The 21,871-nt window shown below is 36.2% G+C and overlaps 1 protein-coding gene across 1 annotated transcript in view; it reads right to left on the reverse strand.

The window, feature by feature from the left end:
• Nucleotides 1–532: 532 nt before the first annotated feature.
• The window catches only part of MROH9 (maestro heat like repeat family member 9), a gene marked incomplete at both ends in the record, with an annotated part of 74,278 nt that continues 52,939 nt past the window's right edge, over nt 533–21,871 (reverse strand). Inside the window, 9 exons of the mRNA XM_082858450.1 lie at nt 533–876; nt 2,391–2,453; nt 11,636–11,738; nt 12,301–12,417; nt 12,519–12,671; nt 14,558–14,734; nt 16,762–16,977; nt 19,520–19,640; nt 20,234–20,413. Of these exons, the coding sequence (XP_082714576.1) occupies nt 533–876; nt 2,391–2,453; nt 11,636–11,738; nt 12,301–12,417; nt 12,519–12,671; nt 14,558–14,734; nt 16,762–16,977; nt 19,520–19,640; nt 20,234–20,413 (1,474 nt within the window). The remainder of the gene's footprint in view (nt 877–2,390; nt 2,454–11,635; nt 11,739–12,300; nt 12,418–12,518; nt 12,672–14,557; nt 14,735–16,761; nt 16,978–19,519; nt 19,641–20,233; nt 20,414–21,871) is intronic.

Here is a 21,871-nt window from a genome sequence, read left to right on the forward strand (position 1 = left end):
CAGCTCTCCCTATTCTTTCCTTAACCACCTGTACCCACAACAAACTCTCCAGCTTCCCCCAACACTCTTCTTGCCTCAGTGTCTCTACCTGGAATAGTTTGCCTGCTCTAAATCCTCTTCCCCTGCAAGCTCCATTTCTTCCTTTGTAAATACCGCCCTTGGCAGCATTCATCAGAGCAGGGTGTAAATAACCACACTGTGTGTCACTAGACTGTGGCCTTCCTGAGGATGGGAACCTTGTTTACATCATCCAGATAGCGTCACTATCTAGCATAGTGTCTGGCACTTAGAAGATGTTCAGTAGCTATGTATTGATTAATGCAAGCTCCAAGAGCTTCTCATCAAACACTTATATGTGTTTTCAATTTTGTTAGTTGCTTTGATGAAGTAAGTCTTCTAATCACTGTCAGACAGAGAGAGGCAACACATTTCTATATTTGAGTAGAGAATCAAGAAGAGACAGTAAAGGCTTCTAGTGTCCTTCTGAAAAGCATCTACAAACGGACTCAAGTTATCAAGAGGGAAAGGAAAATCATTCCTCTTCGGAGGTGTGCTCCAAGGCACTCGTGAACCTTGCATTCTTTACCGATACATCTTTGTTCTTTACCAATACGTCTTCATAATTATTGTCTGTAATGGCTTCCTTATCATTCTTGGTTTCTTTAATCCCCATAGGACTGCCTGTCAGGTCCTTGGGAAGGTTATAATTATAAAGAGGCTTCAATTTTTTGATGTAGATTAAGTTAAATAGTCTTCGGAAGCTTTGTTTAATATTTGAGGAGGTCAGTCTATGGGCTGTTTCCATAAAAATTTTGTTTGTTATTTTTGCAAACTCCCTGATCACAGGATCTTCATCCCCAAGCACTGGGTCAATAGCTGTAACAGCAGAAAGGCCATTAATTCAAGGCATCACTCTCATAGTCTGAGAAGCTCTAACCCTAAATAGCCTCACCACCTTTCACAAAAGCCCCCCTCCCCCAATTTTTGTTACTTTGACAAATAGCATCCAGGAAGTTTTTTATCCTCTGTCCTCACCAGACCTCATTAAAAGAAAAAAGGAAATATTCACTAAGTGTTTACTGAGTGCCTGTTCTGTGCTGAGCATTCTGGTAGACAGCATAAACATATATTCATGAAGAGGTTCAGTATTGCTCATAATAATGAAAAAAGTAGAATCAGTCTAAATGTTCATTAATATGAAAGTGCTTAAAAATTAGAGATATCATAAAGTGAAGTAGCACATACATATTAACATGATGATGTAGACCCATATTTCTTGGCATGAAAAGATGTTTCTGACACATAAGTGAAAAAGTTATAAAACAGTTATGATAGTTTTAAAAATAAATAGGTAATAGTTTATATTCTTTAAAAATATCTGCAATAAGATATATACCAAAATACTAATATCATTATATTCATATGTTGAGCTTGTGGGAAGTTATTATTTTCTTTCTTAATAAAAAGAAATAGAGAAGGAAAAAAGGACAGATATAGAAAAGAGAGAAAAAGTAGAAGGAACAGAAGGAGGAGGAAGAGCGAAAGAAGAAAAATATTCTGAGTGACATGGAGGGAGTGCTTAGTATTTAGCCGGCAGTCAATAAATATGAATGGATAAAAAAGGAAGATAATGATGTGTCAATGTAGATTCATCAACTGTAACAAAGGTACCACTCTGCTGGCAGATGTTGGTAACTGGGGGAGGCTCTGCATGTGTGGGGGCAGGAGGTATACAGGAAACCTCCGTATCTTCCACTCAATATTTCTATTAATCTAAAATTGCTCTAAAATATAAAGTCTATTACCAAAAAAGGGAAGGAAGGCAGCCACCTTATTTTCTGCCTCCCCTGTTTGTAATTCTGATCCTGAAGGGGAAATAGGCAGAGGCTAAGAGAGAGATGCTGAAGATCCAAACATTTTGAAAGAATAAACATTACCCTTCTTTAATTTCTTCTGGTGCAAGTGTACATTGCTCTCCACTAAAATGTAAATCCTCTGAGGGAAGGGACTTTGCTTTGTCTGCTGCTGTATATCCTGCAGATAGAATAGTGCTGTCACATAGTAGATGCTGGAAAAATGTTTGTTGAGTGGATTAATGAGTGAATGAATTCTTAACTCTCTGTAGTTCCTAAGGACTCTAGGATAATAGTTAGGTCTCAACTAATGAGAGGGACAGATGGAGAGATTAAAACAGAGAGAGAAAGAATAAAAAATAAAGAAGATGTCCCTTAACCCAGTCCTTCCACTGATTTCCCCTTAACTGCCTAGCTACCTCTACCACCCTCTTCCCATCCCTGGCATCACTATAGGGCTCAGATATAAACTGAATCACAAACAGTGAAGTTATTTAGGCCTATACATAAAGATTTCATTATAACTTCAACACTTACCCTCAAGCATGACTTGAATTTCATCTCTGAGCAGTAAATGGCCACCCAATTTTGCCAAGTACCCTATGCACAAAGTAAAATTAAAGTTACTCCAAAATACGTTATGAAAATGCATCATCTGATATTATCTGGCTACCTTCATTGCTTTCTTCAAAGCAAAGCATCTCTAGATTATCCTTGAATCATCTTTTAGTGCTTTCAAATAATTATTAATAAAATTCTTTATTGAGATATACATGTGTTTATAAATGTGCAGAAATCATAATTGTACAGCTCAATAAATGACCACATAGTGAATACGTCTAGCTACCACCTAGGTCATTAAATAGAATATTACTATTTTCCTAGGAGCCTCCCTCATGCCCTTTGCAGCCTCCTCCTTCACCTTTCAGAATACATTCTTTTGTTCAACGTTATATTGTATGATTCATCCATGTTTTTAAACATAGCAATAGGTCATTCATTTCCATTGCTACATGACAGAGGTTGGCAAAGTTCTCTTGAAACACAGCCATGCTTATTGGCTCATTTGCTTATGGATTATCTACGGCTGCTTTCACCCTCCAACAGCAGGGTTGCATCGTTGCGACAGAGACCATATGGTACTCAAAGCCTGAAATATTTACTATCTGGTTCTTTACAGAAAGAATTTGCAGAATGCTTTTATATGATATTCCATCTTATTAATGCAGCAGTTTTTAGCCATCCTGCTTATGATGGACAATGTGTTGTTTCCAATTTTGGGCTATTATGAATAATGATGTTATTGTGGGCATTCTTGTACATGAATTTTTGCGTAGATTTGTGTGCATTGCTGTTTGGTATATAGCTAGGAGTGGACTTACTGGCTAATGGATGTGCTTATGTTCACCTTTAATCATTACTGCAGAACAGTTTCCAAGGTGGTTGTACCAATTTTCACTCTTACATTTCCATTGCTGTACATCCTCTCTAACACTTGAAATTGTTAGTCTTTTACCTTTCAGTCAGTCTCATGGGTTTAGTGGTATTATTTTTGTATATTTATTGGCCACTTGGATATTTCTTTTTTTTTTTTTTTTTGCAGTACGTGGGCCTCTCACTGTTGTGGCCTCTCCCATTGCGGAGCACAGGCTCCGGACGTGCAGGCTCAGCGGCCATGGCTCACGGGCCCAGCCGCTCCGCGGCATGCAGGATATTCCCAGACCGGGGCACGAATCTGTGTCCCCTGCATTGGCAGGCGGACTCTCAACCACTGAGCCACCAGGGAAGCCCTGGATATTTCTTTAGTGAAATGTCTGTTCAAGTAAGTCACTTGTTTTTATATTGAGGTGTTTTTAAATTATTTATTCTTAGGCATTTTAAATTCTGGATACTAATCTCTTAGAATATTACACCCATTACAAATATCTTCTCCTACCCCAGGGCTAAACTTTTCCATTTGTATTGTTTTTTTTTTTTTTTTTTTTTTGATGAACAGAAGTCCCTAATTTTAATGTAGTCCAATTTATGGTTAGTGAATTTTGGAGTCCTGATAGGGAATCTTTGCTGTCTGAAGGTCATAAAGATACTCTCCCATATTTACTTCTGGAAACTTTATTGTTTTACCTTTTCACATTTTTGGATTGCAAGCCCAACTGGAATTATATGGCATAAAATAGGGGTTGAGATTACTTACCTATGAAATTAATCGAGCACCATTAAGAGAAAAAAAACAAAGTCCTTTCCCTAATGCTTTGCAGGGTCATTTATATCGTGAATTTTGCAGGGGTCAGTGTCTTGACTCCATTCTAACATTGTGCCACTTCCATAGTACCTTAATGTAAAATGGGTCTTGATATCCAGTAGTATAAGTTCTTCAACTTTGTGATTCTTCTTCAGATTATCTTGGCTATTCTCAAATCTTTAAATTTTCATGTAAAAATTAGAATCAACTTCTCAAATTTCACACACACACACACACACACACACACACACACACACACACACACACACACAAAACCTCTGGTGAAATTTTGTTTGGGGTTGTATTGAATATACCGAACAGTCTGGGGAGAGTTGACATTGTTACAATACTTAATTCTTTAATCCATAAACATGATATATCACTCTATTTAAGTCTTCTTAAAAACTTCTCAACATTTTCTAGTTTTTTTGTGTATCAGTCTTGTACATCTTTCCTTAGTTTTATTTTGAGGTATTTGATGAATTTTGGTACAATGCATTAGGCATCAAAAAATCGATTTTCTAGTTGTTTATTGATAGTGTGTAGAAACCCAATTGATCTTTGTATATTGATATTGTATATAGAAAACTTGCTAAATTTATTTAATTCCAGTAGTTTTTCTGAATTCTTTCCAGTGTTCTAAATACTCAATTATTTATCTGCAAATTTTGGAAGTTCTATTTTCTTTTTTCCAGACTTATACATTTTATTTCTTGTTATTACCTTATTTTAGTTTTGGAAAATTTTTGGTCATTATCTCTTCAACTATTTATTTTGTCTCATTCTTTCCCCACTATCCTTATGGAATGCATATGTTAGACCTTGTAACCATATATTATTATGCTCTGTTCATATTTTCCATTTTTAACTCTTTGAGCTTTGATCTTGAGGCTGAATATTTTATTCTGACATTTCTAATTCTCTTTATCTCTTTTCAGTTCTTTCTAGTCTGCTGCTAATTTTACCCATTGAGTTCTGCATTCCATCTCATTATTTAATCTTTTGAACATACTAATCATATTTATTTTAAAGTTCCTATCTGATAAATTTCAATAATTGCATATACTAGATTGTTTCTATTTTTTTTCCTCGTAATTAAAAAAAATCTAAACCTCTGGTTATTTTTGATTAAATCTCAGCTATTGTGTATACAATTTTGTGTAGATACTTTTAGGCTCTGGGCAATTTATCTTCTCCCAGAGAGGATTTATTTTTGCTTTTTTGGCAGGCAGTTAGGCTAGAGGTATATCCCCTTAATCCAACCAGGGAGTTAGATATTCAAAGGTTCAGTAATTTTAAGAGCTGGCCTATTTTTAGTTTACTCTCACTCTTAGGGTAGAGACATCAGGGATCCCAGCTGAAAACTTGGGGGTATTTACCAGAGTTCCTCCTCATCGTCAGTCCACTCCAAGTTTTATTCCTCCAGCTCTGTGAGACAGCTAAAATTTCTGCACAGTTTATCAGCCTCCCAGATACCCGTTTTGCATTTAGAATTGATCTATAAATTTATAAAAGAAAATCTATAAAGGAAAATAATCCCCAAATCTCAGGCCTACTTCTTTTGGTTTTTCTACTTTCTCTTCACTGCCTTTATAAAAGCTCTTACATGTTTTCAGATAGATTTAAGAAATATTTTTATTGCTGTTCTTATTATCCTCATTTTCCATGTGATAAAATAAAAGTTCATAGAGATTAAGTAACTTGGTGAAGGTCACACGGCTAGTGGTGTTCATTCTGAGATTTCAATGGAAACGTATCTACTCTCACCAATATTTCACACTGCCTCTGCTTCAGTCAAAATAGTGACCACAGAAATCACAATAATACATTATTTTCATAATACAATTTACAGATAGTAAAGCTCAAGATATTCTTATTGACAGGTGGAACATGGACTTAAAAATTTAAGAATAGGGCTTCCCTGGTGGCACAGTGGTTGAGAGTCCGCCTGCCGATGCAGGGGACACAGGTTCGTGCCCCGGTCCGGGAAGATCCCACATGCCACGGAGTGGCTGGGCCCGTGAGCCATGGCTTCTGAGCCTGCGCGTCGGAGCCTGTGCTCCGCAACGGGAGAGGCCACAACACTGAGAGGCCCGCGTACAAAAAAAAAAAAAAAAAAAATTTAAGAATAATGTTTAAAAACAAAGCCCTATGTTGTGGAGGTATCCTTAATTGGCATACTTTTGCTTAAGTTTGTAAATCAATGCAATTCCTTTCAGAATTAGATGGCGGGTACAAATAATGAATGAAAATTTCTTATGCTAGAGAGTACTAATTTCCCCTGTTGTCAAATTACTTCTTTATCTTTAGTTCTCTTACTAAAACTACCAATTTTTAGCTGGACACGTGGCCATCTAGCAGATGACTAGACTTTTAAGACTTCTTTGCAGCTAGGTATGGCCACATCTATGTTCCGGGCTAATGATCATTTAGTAGAAGTTACAGTTGCTCTTTAAAGAGATGCCTGTGACCTCTTGATATTTTCCCCTTTCCAATTGAAGTGGTTGCAGGAGATGGAGGAAACATCTTGGACCTGATGTAGGAAACTGTGTGATGAGAATACTAGAGCAACAGAAGAGCTGACACTAGTCTACGTATACTTGGATTGTTAAATGAGAGAGAAATAAGCTACTATTTTGTTTAAGCCGTAATTATATTTGGGTCTTTCTTATACTGTAAGAACTTCAGAAATACAACATTAGCACCAAAGGAGCAAAACAGGTGGTAAAATTAGGCAAAAACAACTGAAAATTAAATGACTCTACTGAAATGGTGTTTTTGAAAGTTACAAATGAACTTTCAAATAGAATTTGATGTTTTGAAAGTTTTGAAACACGGCAGACTAACCACAATGCCAACAAGGTGCACGTGAAAGAATACAGTTAGTAGTGGTGGGGAGCGTGGGGACAGGAACTACAAGCTCCATCCACAAGCAGTCAGCTCTGCTCAGTTGCTACCAGGCAGAAATGCAGGTTCAGTGTAGCCTTATCTCCTCCCCCTATCAAATAATTGGAAATACAGATACTTATGCGAAAACTCTTAAATTTGGCAATTGTGACACACTGCTAGCTGTCAATCTAATATCATTGTCCCCTTCTTGCCCAATAAAAAAAGTGCCAAGCAGCTCTTGCAAATGATGGTGGCATTGTGACAGTTCTGGTCATTGGGAGGTATAAGATGAATCACTGGTTGGGATTTTGAAGAAAGCCTTGTAAAATTAGGTTGACCCAGAGACACCTTTTGCCCTTTACGTTTTTCTTTCTCCTTGGTGTAACACTGCGAAAATACTGAGGGTAATCAGAAAACACAAATAAGGATACAAGTCACATGCTAAGGATGATGGTATTATAAAGCCAATGATGCAATGAATATCTACATGCACACATCACTTCTCATATGTGACTATATCAGAGGATAAATTCTCTTGAGAAGAGATTATTAAGTCAAAAGAATATGCATTTCACATTTGGATGGAAATTACCAAACTGTGCTGAGATTGTAGTAATTTACACTCTGACCAGTAATGTAAGTATTTGCCTACTTCCTGCAACCTGGACAAAACTATGTAGTATAATCATTTTTGTTCTTTGTCAGTTTGATGGATGGAAGCACTTTATCAATTCAATTTGCATCACTTTTTGGATGAGGCTGTGAAAATTTTATGTATATGAGCCAAGTAATTTTCTTCATGTACTTTGTCCATTTTCCTAGTGGGTTGTTTGGCTTTTCTTACAGATTTGTAAGGATTCTTTAGACAGTAAGAATTCATGCACCCTTTATATGTGATAAGTGCCATAAATATTTTATTACAATTTGGCTTTTGACTTTGTTTATAGTGGTTTTGCCTTGCAAATATTTGTTTTTACATAGTTTGTCAATCTTTTATGATTTTTACTTTTACTTAGAATGATCTTACCTACCCCATGATTATAAAGCAAATTCTTCTACACTATTTTATCTAATCTTATTTATTATTATGGTTTTATTTTTAGCATTTGAGCCTTTGACCATCTGGAATTTATTTAGTGTAAAGAGTGGGATAGGAATAAAATAATTTTAAAAATCCAGATGGCTCACCATGTGTCCCCAAACCATTTAAGGAATATTCCATATTTTCATCACTATTACTTAAAGCCAGTGATTCACTGTAAAATATTGCATGTTTTGGCAGTTATTTCTAGATGGTATTTTGTTCCATTTGTCTATCTATTCATTCCATGTGATTTTAATTACTGTAGCTATATTAATATCTGATAAGGTTAGTCCTTTCTCATTCTTTTTTGGTTAGAACTTCCTGGATATTCTTGCATGGTAACTTTTCTATATTAATTTTAAAATTAGGATGTCAATTTTGAAAAAAAAAGCCCTATTGATATTTCAACGGGCATCTTATTCCATGTATAGATTAATTTAGGAAAGGACTGGCACATTTACAATTTTGATTCTTTCCTAAAATATGGTTTATACCTTTCAATTTATTTAAAATTTTTTTGTGTCTTTCAGTAATGTTTGCAGGTTTTCTTCATAGAAATACTGCATACATTTTAAAGTTTCTTTTTAGATCTTCCTTCCTTCCATCTATTCAATACATGACTTCATACACCTAGAATTGATTTTTGTGTAGGGTGTCAGGTAGGAATTTGTGTGTGTGTGTGTGTGTGTGTGTGTGTGTGTGTGTGTATTCCCATTGTCCTAGCACCTTTTATTAGACAGCCCATCATTTCTGATCTGATATATACTACCAGTTCTGATCTTTTATATTAGGTGTTTGTATATGTGTGGATCTGTTTCTAGGCTTTCTATTACAGTTTCACAGTTCTTGTCTTTCCTTGAGTGAGTAACGGATTGTCTAAAATTTGTTAGTTATATCTTCTTATGTTGGTCTTTTGCTCTTCCACATACATTTAGAATCAACTTGTCAAGATCTATGAAATTATCTGTTGGTATTTTTTATTATAACTGGATTGAACTTATTGATCAGTATTTCTCAGTAGGGGCTCTGGGGTTTCTAGATGGGATAATTTGTGACTAACACTGTTACAATTATTACTGAATATTAAGCATACTCCTGTAACATTAAATGCATTAATGGACATTAAATGCTATACCAACCTGACAGCAAGCTGGCAAGGGAGATTGGGAGATGTAGACCATAGAGGTCAGTTTTTGAGGCATAGAGAAATGTAAAACATAGTGAAGAATGGACTGGGAGCTGGAAGTCCTACAGTTAAGTAGATACTGTGTGTCCTTATGTGATAGTTTATCCATTCCTTCTTTAGTTGGCTGAATTCCATCCGTCAATGATTTCTTCAAGAAGGATTCATGGTAATGAACTTATGCTGAGTTTTTATGTTTTAGAAATGTTTTCTTATTATTTTTATAGTTGGATATAATTTTGATAAGTATAAAATTCTTCAGTCATAATTTTTTTCTACTTAGGATTTATAGGCTCTATTCTACTACATTTTAGAGTTGAATACTGAAGTGGAGAAATCTAATGCCACATTTATTTATTTTGTAACGTATAGGTGACTTTTTTTTTGCTCAACGGCACAATGAATTCTTTAACTCTGAAGTTCCATAACTTTGTTAGGAAATGTCTTAATGTTTCATTCTGTATAAAATATTTCTTGAACAATTTTTACCATCAGTATATTTAATCAAATTTTTTTTAGTTCTTAAATTCTATCTTTGAATACTTTTTTTCTGTCTAATTGTTCATTTTTCTTCATGGATATTATCTATGCATATTTGCATTTCTTTCATCTATCTTCTATATCTATCACTGCTCCCTAATTTTTCAAACTGTTTCTTGTTGGTTTATATTTTATTTTGCTAACATTTTTCAACCCTTTCCTCCTTGTTCCTTACTGGGTTATCAACAATATATATTTGCTCTTCCATTGGCTGCAATGAAGTTTTTTGCAATGGTTATATATTTTTTCTTACACTTTCCATCATGCTTTGAAAGCTTCTTTTACTTTTTGAAATTCTCTATTTTGCCATATATTTTCTTGAACATATTAATCAGTTTTTAAAACATATATCTCACATCTATGTCAGATAACTTTAGTATCTGGCTCTCCTGATGTTCTCCTTCCATTGTCTATTTTTTTAAAAAAATTTTATTGGAGTATAGTTGATTTACAATGTTGTGTTAGTTTTAGGTATAGAGCAAATCTCCTCCTAGAGTAATGAAAATAAAACAAAAATAAACAAATGGGGTCTAATTAAACTTAAAAGCTTTTCCACAGCAAAGGAAACCATAAACAAAGCAAAAAGACAACCCTCAGAATGCGAGAAAATATTTGCAGAGGAAGCAACCAGCAAGGGATTAATCTCCAAAATATACAAACAGCTCATGAAGCTCAATATCAAAAAAACAAACAACCCAATCAAAAAATGGGCAGAAGATCTAAATAGACATTTCACCAAAGAAGACATACAGATGGCCAAAAAGCACAAAGCACATGAAAAGATGCTCAACATCACTAATTATTAGAGAAATGCAAAGCTTACTCTTCATGTGTTCCCGTTATCCCATTATATATTCCCTGTGTGCTTATATCTTTAGATTTTTATTTTAAAAATTTTGGATTCATGAATATATTTACCATGATTTTCAACTACTCTGTAGAAACATTTTCTAAAATTTGATTTTCTTCTTTGTGGGAAGTTTGTGGAAATTTCCAGTGTAGAATTCAGAATAGCATGAATTCTTTATGGTTTGAAATAAAGTTCTTATAATACAGGGTTCTCTGTGTGTGTGTGTTCCTCTACTCCACTCTGATCAACACAGATCATGAACTGTAGTGCTGATCATAATACAACTTGTCTTCTACCCTGACTAATGACAGACTTTTCTGTACAAGTATAATGTGACTAAGTATTTCCTCATTCCTTGGGGCCCCAGCTATTCGAGGATGCAAATCGGGTCAAGGAAAGATCCCACTACCAAGTTGGGAATTCAGTTCCTATCATTCCAAATAAAGGATTATTAGTTTTGATCTTCATGGCGAGAATCTAGGGGGAAAAAACTGATTGGTCAGGTTTGTCCAAGGTCAAAAATTATAGTTGTTTTCTTTTAGAATCTTCTTGCACTCCCACAACTTTACATTTTCTTCTTCAAACTTTATTGGATTTGGTAGCTCTTCCTCATCTGTTGTAGTCTGTGGTTATAGATGTTCATGTTTTGTTGAAGATGGCATTTAAAAAATACATTATTCTTATTCTTTGGGGGGTGATTTTTAAGCAGTGAAAGAAAACTGTAGTGGTTTGCCACCATCTAAAATTTTGAAATTCATCCTGTTGAATGTACTTTGTATGATAATTTAATCACACAGCTATACCCACTGTGTATTATAAAGTAGAACTCTATACTTATGATATATTTTAACTTCTGTTCATCTTAGATATCACCATGAAAAGTACTATCATAAAGAAAGAAAATTTATAATTTTTTCAAGGAAAATTTCTAGCTGCTTACCCCATTCTTTACCTTTTAAGACAAATTAGGAAATTAGAATTGAATTTTACTTACCTATTAAAATAACTGATCCTCTTCTCAGATATGTTCTGGAACTCCTCAGGAATCCTAAGGTATCAGCTATCAAATCTATAATATATTTCTGATGAGAAATAAGCTGAGAATAAAAAAGGAAAAAAAATTCTCTCACTTATTGAAAGAGCACATTTGCTCTCTCCAGAGAGGCTTTCAGGGAAAAGAACTTGGTTGCTTATACCAAATCAGGGCCAGTTTAAAACTTGGGTGTTTCTGTGTATGAACGTTATTCTTTTGCTTGCAGGTATTATTCAGCTTATTACATGATATCCAAAGTTTGGGTTTCCAACTTTTGCTTAACATCCTTCCATCCCCATTTGTCTATCGTTGCAGTTTATGCTGGTTTTCAGAGAACCAGCTCATTCAGCCATGGAAAAGAAATTCCAGCTTTTCTTTTGGTGATCTGAAATGTTGCTACCTTTACACTGCTCAAAGTAGGTAGGTTGGAGGAAGAAACGATAGATGGAAAATGTTGAGGAAAAGAGAGTGGAAATTTTTAATTTTCTCTTGTCTCAAGTTCTAGCTATAATTGTTCATTTATCTTTTCTTTATATTCCTTGCTCATCATGCTTTTCATCACTTTGGATATCCTTTAAAGTTCCTCCTATAACTCTTGTGGTAGTAAACCCTGAGGGATCACTTACAAGATTGTTACAGATGTTGAGCACTACCAGCTCAAAACTGTAATGTTCATCCTTGAGCAAATATGATGTTGCCCATTTTAATTCTGAGGCACAGATTTCTAATGTATATTTACATGCCTGTGAAGTAGAAAAAGGTCAGTAAAAATCTATTCATCTGGTGTTACATAAAGCACTGAGATTCTCAGCAAAACTAAGAAAAACAAAATCACAGGACTTACTTTAACTACTCTTGCCTCTGTATCTTCCAGAAACAGAATCAGAGGCACCAAGCCTCCGAAAACCACATCATTCAGCATCCATGTGTACTGACTCATGTCCCTGAGTAACTCACCAAAGTGTCGAATGGCCATACTCCGAATGCCTCCATTACTCTGAAATATGCACACAGAAAAGACATCATTTGAGGATATTTATATATATGCACACACACTATATACTATATATACTATGTATACTTATATACACTATATAGTATATATATTTATACATATATATACTATATATGATGTGTCTATATGTATAATTTTTTTTTTTTTTTTTTTTGTGGTACGCGGGCCTCTCACTGCTGTGGCCTCTCCTGTTGCAGAGCACAGGCTCCGGATGCACAGACCCAGCGGCCATGGCTCACGGGCCCAGCCGCTCCGCGGCATGTGGGATCTTCCCGGACCAGGGCATGAACCCTTGTCCCCTGCATTGGCAGGCGGACTCTCAACCACTGCACCACCAGGGAAGCCCGTATATATATAATTATTATCATTTATTTTTAGAAAAGATTCAGTTTGGGTCTAAGAAGTCTAAGGGTCTAAGAAGATTCACTTTGGGTCTAAGCTTGTCTTTTGATTTTAAAATAAGACTTGCTTACCAAAATTCAGATTACCTTAAAGAAAATCCCCTGTGAGAAGTGAGTTTCTTAAATTTAGGAAGATAGTATTTAATAACATCCTAAAATTATAACATGTAAAAATCTATATAACTTGGAGATGATTTCTATAATACTTAGGGTAATGTGACCATGATGTCTTCAAATGCTGGAGGACTTTGCAGAATTGCCAGTGAATACCAATGCAAGTTCTTTGCATAATGGCATAGTACTAGGTTTCCAAGGGCTTACTTATGCCAAATAGGAAGGTGATTGGATTATAAAGATTCTAGAAGAGAAAAATTTCAAGTCAGAGGAAGAGGTTAATTTTTTAAAATATAATATCACCTTCAGTTTTTAAAAAAAGTTTATGATTCCATTTTGAAAATAATTCTTTACATGGGCATGCCAACTACTTATTAGCCGTGTGAACTTGGCCAAATATTCATTTGTTTTCCTCAGTTTCCTTATATGTAAACTGGATAATAGCAATAGAGTTTGTTAGAGGATTATGTGAAATTGTCCATGTAAATCCCTTAAAATAGTGCCTGGTACATAGTAAACGCTCAATACATTTTAGCCACTATTATTATTACTATTCTTATCATTATGTCCTTATGAAAACATTTTCTGCCACTGTTTCCTTTTTCTATAGTTTAATAATATTGGGCCTTTCTTCAATGAAATCTGCAGAACTAAGAAGTTACACATTTTGGCAAGATAATTTACTATGAAATAATTCTCTGGTTCACAAACACTCATCAAAGGAATCTTTAAAAACAAATAGATTTCCCATAGCATACCAAAATGTTCTTGTTTATTAAAATACTATATTACTGTCATCCAACTTTTCTGGAACACGTTTACCATAAAAAATGAGAATTTTCAAAATGTACAACTTTCTGATGAAATACTTTCTAATTAAAGTTTTCTATGAAAATACCATATTCATTTGGGGCATTACACATGTCAACTCTAATACCCATAATATGCCTGCTATTCACTCTCTTTTACAGATGATGCACTAAGAGACTGAACCACCTGCTCAAGATTTCACAGCTAGTCAGTGGCAGCACAGGGATTTGAACCTAGGAAGTCCAGATTCAGGGTTAACAAACACAGCCACTAAACTATAATTCCTCTTTCATCTAAGAACAGAGGCTACATTTTGATTCTCTTTTCCTATGGGCAGACTTTTCCAGGTTCTCATAGTGTAGTTTAAAAACAAACAAACATAGAGCTTACTTGATTAATATTATTATCTCTGGAAAAAAAAAGGTAGCTCTGCACAAAATGACTGCCTTTTGTTGACTTATTCTGGGATGTAATAGCATTGCCTTACCTGGGGCTTCAGCTTAATGATAAAACCTAATGATCTCATATATCTATGTAACTCACATGATCCATCAGAGAACAGTAGCTGCAAGCAATTCTGGTACACAGGGAGGAGTAGGTCACCTTGTCCAGTTTGCCTAAAAGTCTTCGAAGGGTCATCAAGGCCCGAATTACAACAGTCTTGTCTTGGGAAAGGAAGGCATCCAGGATGGCTATTAATAAGCTGCAGACATTTTCTATCTATATGTAAAAGGAAGAAAATGGTGGGATTTAAGAACTAGAAGGAGACTTGAGGTAGCTTTGGTACACACACCTCTGAGTTTGGGCAGTATGCAGTGATGTGCTGGAGCTAGCTTACAAGAGTCAATTGCCAAATTGTCAAAAATTTTGCAAGCTGATCATTAAAAGTCACTATTAAAAATTAAATTTTATAAATTTAGAAATAAAAACAATGGTAATAAATACTGAAGACTCATCACTTCCCGTTCTTTTGCTACATTTTGCTCTTTTATGCCTTTGAGGTTATTTACATGTAGTGTATCTGTATGGTGGGGATATTAAATAATGATGCACTACTGTGCATCTCCTCCCAAATCCATGTCTACTGATGTCCCTTTGATAGATTGAAATCATCCATAGTGGGAGTATTTACACCAGAGAAATTGGTCTTATTTTCACAGAGCTGCTTGTTTAAACATTTACCAACACACCACTGGCAGTATAACCTCGAAACTAGGTGACAATGACCTGTTTGGACATGAGAGCCACTGAGCTGCTGAGCTAGGTCATGGGCATCAGTTGCAGATCAGAGACAAGCAGAATATCAAGCAATTAAAGCATGAAAAGGAGACACAAAAGGAGTGAAAGAAAGACTGTAAAGAAAGGAAGTAAAAGAAATAAATAATATTTGCCAAAATAACAGCCAGAGGGCACTTGTGTCTGGCTGGAGTCTTTATCAATAGATAGTACGTGAAACCTCAAAACAGATCCCTCTCCACTGTTTCTCTCCCACTTTCCTAGACAACTTTGTTACATTGTTAATCGCATTGGTAAGAGGACTAGACAAGGCAATAAATAACTTTCTGTTCACAATACATCCTATTGACTTGTATGATTTATCTAAAGCAAATAAACTATGGCTCATTTCGTTCTAAATGCAAAATGAGTGCCCACTGACAGGCTTTAAGCTTTCAGAGACTATGCTTAATGGATATACTAGGATTTATTATTAAATTTATTATTAAATCAGTAATAATTTATGGAATATCTACAGTCTCAGCATTGTGCAGGCTACTTTGAAATTTACAAAAGAATTACAACACATAGGTGTATGCATTGACACACTCTTCCTGGAAGGCAAGAAGTATTCACATGACTTAGTGGGAAATGATATAGGGCAGTAGTTCTCAAGTTCAACCTGCATTAGAATTACCTGGAGAACTTTTGAAAACATAGATTGGTGGGCACAACCCCCAGGATTTCTGATTCCATAGGCCTGTGATAGGGCCTGACAGTGTGCTTTTTTTTTTTTTTTTTTTTTTTTCGGTACGTGGGCCTCCCACTGTTGTGGCCTCTCCCGTTGCGGAGCACAGGCTCCAGACGCACAGGCTCAGCGGCCATGGCTCACGGGCCCAGCCGCTCCGCGGCATATGGGATCTTCCCGTACCAGGACACGAACCCGTGTCCCCTGCATCGGCAGGCGGACTCTCAACCACTGCGCCACCAGGGAAGTCCGACAGTGTGCATTTTTAACAAATTTCCAAAAGACTCTGATGCTGTTGGTTCAAGAGTCATAGGTAGAGAGCCATAAATATGAAATATTATATAAGCAAGTGCTTATAGTTGGTGTGGCCCTGAAAGGGTTGAGGCTGCTAGAGACCAGAATATCCCGTGAAGTTCGACTTGAGCTGATCATTGGAAAATAAGAAAAATGTGAATGGGTGAAGGAGGAAAGTGGTATAAAGGAAGAAAAAGCTTGAGCGAGTGCTCTGAGACAGGAAATTAATGTGTATGCATGTGTGTATGTTGGAGTGGAAAATAACGTATGTGTGGTTTAGAGTTTATCAAGAGTGTTCATGTAGAGAGCAATGCAGATAAATTCTGAGTGTAGTGAGCGATTTTCTGGGAAAAATATAAATAAGGTGATAAAGCCAATAAATTGACTTAACACATCCTTTCCATTCAACCCAGTTTCCTTATTGATAAAACACTCAGCTTTGATATTGTGTTAGTGATGTATAAACTAAAAAATAATCAGTGTTTTGTCAGTAAGGATACTGAGTTCTACCAAATCTCAGATTATGAGTTCGATGGTGCTGGCAGACACAGATCACACACACACATACCTCGTTGATAACCGGTGCCATGCTGGCAATCTTCTGAAGGCTCAGTTTGCTAACTGCAGGATCAGAATCATTGACCCAGTTTCTGAAGAGAACCAAAAATTCTTCTGGGAATGGGTCCTTGAAGAAATTATTGAGAAGCTAAAAGAAAACAATTAAGTTCATAGGCAGAGTAATGGCCAGGCATTGTTCTTGCTTCAGTCATAAAAATCAAGACATTTTCAGTAAAACAAACACAAATCACACTAAAACTCTAAATACTTACACATATTTTTACATATATTTCTGTGCCCATAGAGGGAAGGAGAAGTAGCAGATGGAATAGGAAATACATGCTTTGTTTTATATATATGATGAAAGAAATTTTCACATGTGGAATAACAGAGTTTACGTTAACTTTTTACACTTTTATGTTGCCTCATCTTTCTCTTACCTGGAAAACCTTGGTGCCTAATAGCATTAATATGTTTACTTATTCATTTTCTACCATATAATGCATATACTAGTCTTAAAATTATGATATCAACACATATAACATCAATAAACCTCCTGAGGAAAAATAAATATTTCTTTACAGATTTTTTTTGTCCTTGCAATTTATCTCACTAAGGATGTACAAAGCACAGTGTTCATGTATTACTTGATCTTTCACAAATCTGTGGGGTGTGTATATGTGTGTGTGTGTGTGTGTGTGTGTGAGTGAGAGAGAGAGAGAGAGAGAGAGAGAGAGAGAGAGAGAGAGAGAGAAGCATACAATTCACAGAGAAAGACACTAAGATCATAATAGTTAAATAGGTAAAGGAAAGATCAGGTTGTTCATAATATGGAACTTTAATTTATAAATAATATTTTAAAAATGTTCAAACTCTCTTTAAACAATAAGTACAAATCAAATCACCCCACAGGACATCACATCTGCCTCACACATTGGAAAGCTTGTTTATGGTGGTGAGAGTGCCGTGGGGTAAGCAGACCCACGAGCTGTGTGGGGAGCTCTGATTGGCACTGCTTTCCAGATAGCGGTTTGGCATTAAAAATCCTTAGCCTTGAGAATGTTTATACCCTTTGGTTATTATTTCAGATTCTTGGAATCTATTGTAAGAAAATAATCGAAAATACCAAAAGAAAGAAGATTTAGGCACAAAGATGTAAACTTGATTACTATTTATATCAGTAGAACTTGATTGCTATTTATATCAGTAGAAAACTAGAAATAACAAATATATATAAATAAATGGCATAGGCATTGGTAATACTATCTTAGGTATCACTGGCTGATAAGACCAAAATAAGGTAAAATGCATAGATTGTGTGTTCAGAACAACAAAAGGCCAAGGGACCTCACAGTTGAACTGGAAAGTTGACGATTGCCCAGAATTTCTAAACAGAGAAAAGTGGTGGGAGAGTGTGGTCATTGCTGAGTTCCTGGAAAGACAGGCATGCCAATCTCCAGTAGCAGGAAGCATTACATTCATGATGAGAGAGGCAACTAGGTTTCCATCTAGGTATATTAATGATGCTTACATAAATCTTATGTAGTTTGTAAATTTCTTTTAAATGTAGCATTTTATGGAAGGGATTTTGTATCTCATGTTTAGACCTGTTTGGTGTTTGTACATACTTAAAGGGTAGTACAATAAAAATAATGAGTCACATAATAAAATAATGAGAGGTTCAAATGGATTAAGCAAGTTAGAAAAATACTGATTTGCTACTGCAATGTTAAGTTAAACTAATTCATGTATCCTTGTGAAAGCTTTAGAAGTATATAGTAGGGCTTCCCTGGTGGCGCAGGGGTTGAGGGTCCGCCTGCCGATGCAGGGGACACGGGTTCGTGCCCTGGTCTGGGAAGATACCACATGCCGCCTAGCGGCTGGGCCCGTGAGTCATGGCCGCTGAGCCTGCGCGTCCGGAGCCTGTGCTCCGCAACGGGAGAGGCCACAACAGTGAGAGGCCCGCGTACCAGAAAAAAAAAAGAAGAAAAAACGACGTATATAGTATACTGTATGGGTATGCCTTTTATAGTTTATTAACTATTTTGACATGAAGTTTGAAATGTAAAACTTTTGGGAATATTTGGCATCGTACCTTAGATCAATACTTCCTTATTATATATTACTTTTATGGAAAATTAGATTTGACTCAGATAATTTCAATTTATAGAACTTTTTACATGCCTTTTGTAAGCAAAAGTACTGCCTCAATTTGCTTAACTCTGGTATGGCCTTCCAATATTTGATGTAATAGTCATATACAAAGTAATATAGTTCTATATCTTCATGTTACCCAGTTATTTAGCCCATTCCTTTTTTCCCCTAGGCAGTCTGAAGTATCGTTTAGACACTAGATGTTACCTACCACCTTTAGTAAACTTAATTATCCCTATATACTTTAAGAAGCTTGTAAAGAAATATGAACTAGGACTACAAAAATAATTAGTTTGTGCAAATCCGCACCCCCTAGGAAACTACAAAGGCCAACTCCTGAAACAGTCTAAAGGGACAACCCTCTCATAAATCTATCTTCGCCTTATGCCCCTCAGCTTCAGATATCTGTTATTGTCTTAACTTTTGGTAAGAATCAATATTCGGAGAGGGAGACAAAACATTAGAGAGTTGATTTAAGTTTGGATAAGGAAAGGGAAGGAGAACTTGGTTGTTCACAGTCTCGTAATAAAACTCACTTCAGTGAGGAATATTATTGTGATGACGTTGTCTTCTGGCCTTCTAGGACCTTCCACTGAGAGCTTATAGAGATAATGCAAGGTGTCTGGAAACTGTGGAAAGTTATAGTCACTGAGAGTTCTGTAAAGAAGAATAAAGCACTGAATTAGCAAAGAAGATGAAAACACTTTCTGCATCAGCAAATGCTAATGGTAGAAAAGAGGGAAACATTATCCTCATATTTTGTATCACCAGATAAAAAGAAAGATATTCTTGAATATTCCTTAATCCAAGGTAAACTGCGGGCTCAGTATGAGTTCTACGCAGACTCTGTGGATAAAAGTCCTCTTCTATTATACTTTCCCAAATTTGTCTCATTGGGTACAGGTTTTTATCAGACCTCTTTAAAGTGGGAGCACATGTCTGATGCCTGCAGAGAAGGAATCCGTTAACAACAGAGGAAGGAAAAAGCAGATTCACCTCTAGTTCTCCATATCTGTTCTGTGGAGGGAGAATAATTTGGTGTCTACATCACTAGGTAAGAGAGCAAGGCAAGGAAAAGTAAAACCCCCCAAAATAAGTGAAAAAGTAGAAGTCAAATGGCAATTCAGATCATTAGGAGAGATTTGGAAGTTGGAGTGGCTATTGACTGTGTTCCCACAGTGGCTTAGTCGAAGAAAGATGAAACAGGTGGGAAAGAGACAGAGAACATTTCTCAATGCCCCTGTTCTTACTTGGCAACAAGGTAGACTCCATGATGGTGAAACAGTGCTTGGGAAAACTGGTTCCAACAATTCTTTCTCTTTAGAGCAATATCCACTTGTTGCAGTCCAGAACAATTCAGCAGAACTCTCAGTGCATCTCGAGCATAGCTAAGGTCCCAAAGAAGAGGAGAGTCATCACCTGCAAGTGGCCTTCACATAACTAGATACAAGTGATTATTTGCCTTTTCATTCTATGTTGGGCAGGATGCCAGTTTTGGGAAAGGGGGGTGTTTCAAAGGAAAAGACCATTAAATGCTCTTAATCTCCCCTGATTAACAGGACATGGGATGCGAGGTTAAACTGAAATTGTAGCATGTAAAATCTAGGATTAATCATAGAGCAGCTTATTAGTTTATTAAAAGCTTGTTAGCAAAAGATGTTAAGTGATGTGAAGACATGCTAAAGGTGCCTGTTGATTGTCTTCTTTGAATGCTTTAAATAAATAGAATACATTCTTATCTACTTGGGATGATTTGGTGTCTGTCTGCTTGAAAGACAGAGAGTGGATTAAATATCTTAATGGGATTGTGTTTTAGAGTCCTGCCTGACTTAGAAGTCCACACCAGATGAGGGCAAATAGCAGAAAGTTGGGTCCTGATTTCCCTGGAGAGCAGGGAAGCTTACTGTAATCTCTTGGGCAAAAGAGAAGAGCTGAACCTTACCTTATGTGGACAGAATGACTGCATGCTATCATAAGCCCACACATCACATCACCAACCGCAAAATAAATTTACAGTTCACAAAGCACATTTGTGCACATTATTATTTTTTTTTTAACAACTTTATTGGGGTATAATTGCTTTACAATGGTGTGTTAGTTTCTGCTTTATAACAAAGTGAATCAGTTATACATATACATATGTTCCCATATCTCTTCCCTCTTGCGTCTCCCTCCCTCCCACCCTCCCTATCCCACCCCTCCAGGCTGTCACAAAGCACCAAGCCAATATCCCTGTGCCATGTGGCTGCTTCCAACCAGCTATCTACCTTACTATATTTGTTAGTGTGTATATGTCCATGACTCTCTCTCGCCCTGTCACAGCTCACCCTTCCCCCTCCCCATAACCTCAAGTCCGTTCTCTAGGAGGTCTGCGTCTTTATTCCTGCCTTACCCCTAGGTTCTTCATGACATTTTTTTTTTCTTAAATTCCATATATATGTGTTAGCATACGGTATTTGTCTTTTTCTTTCTGACTTACTTCACTCTGTATGACAGACTCTAGGTCTATCCACCTCATTACAAATAGCTCAATTTCGTTTCTTTTTATGGCTGAGTAATATTCCATTGTATATATGTGCCACATCTTCTTTATCCATTCATCCGATGATGGGCACTTAGGTTGTTTCCATCTCCGGGCTATTGTAAATAGAGCTGCAATGAACATTTTGGTACATGACTCTTTTTGAATTTTGGTTTTCTCAGGGTATATGCCCAGTAGTGGGATTGCTGGGTCATATGGTAGTTCTATTTGTAGCTTTTTAAGGAACCTCCATACTGTTCTCCATAGTGGCTGAACCAATTCACATTCCCACCAGCAGTGCAAGAGTGTTCCCTTTTCTCCACACCCTCTCCAGCATTTATTGTTTCTAGATTTTTTGATGATGGCC

The sequence above is a fragment of the Leucopleurus acutus genome, assembly GCF_964270905.1.
Source record: "Leucopleurus acutus genome assembly, chromosome: 2".
Classification (NCBI taxonomy): Eukaryota; Metazoa; Chordata; class Mammalia; order Artiodactyla; family Delphinidae; genus Leucopleurus; species Leucopleurus acutus.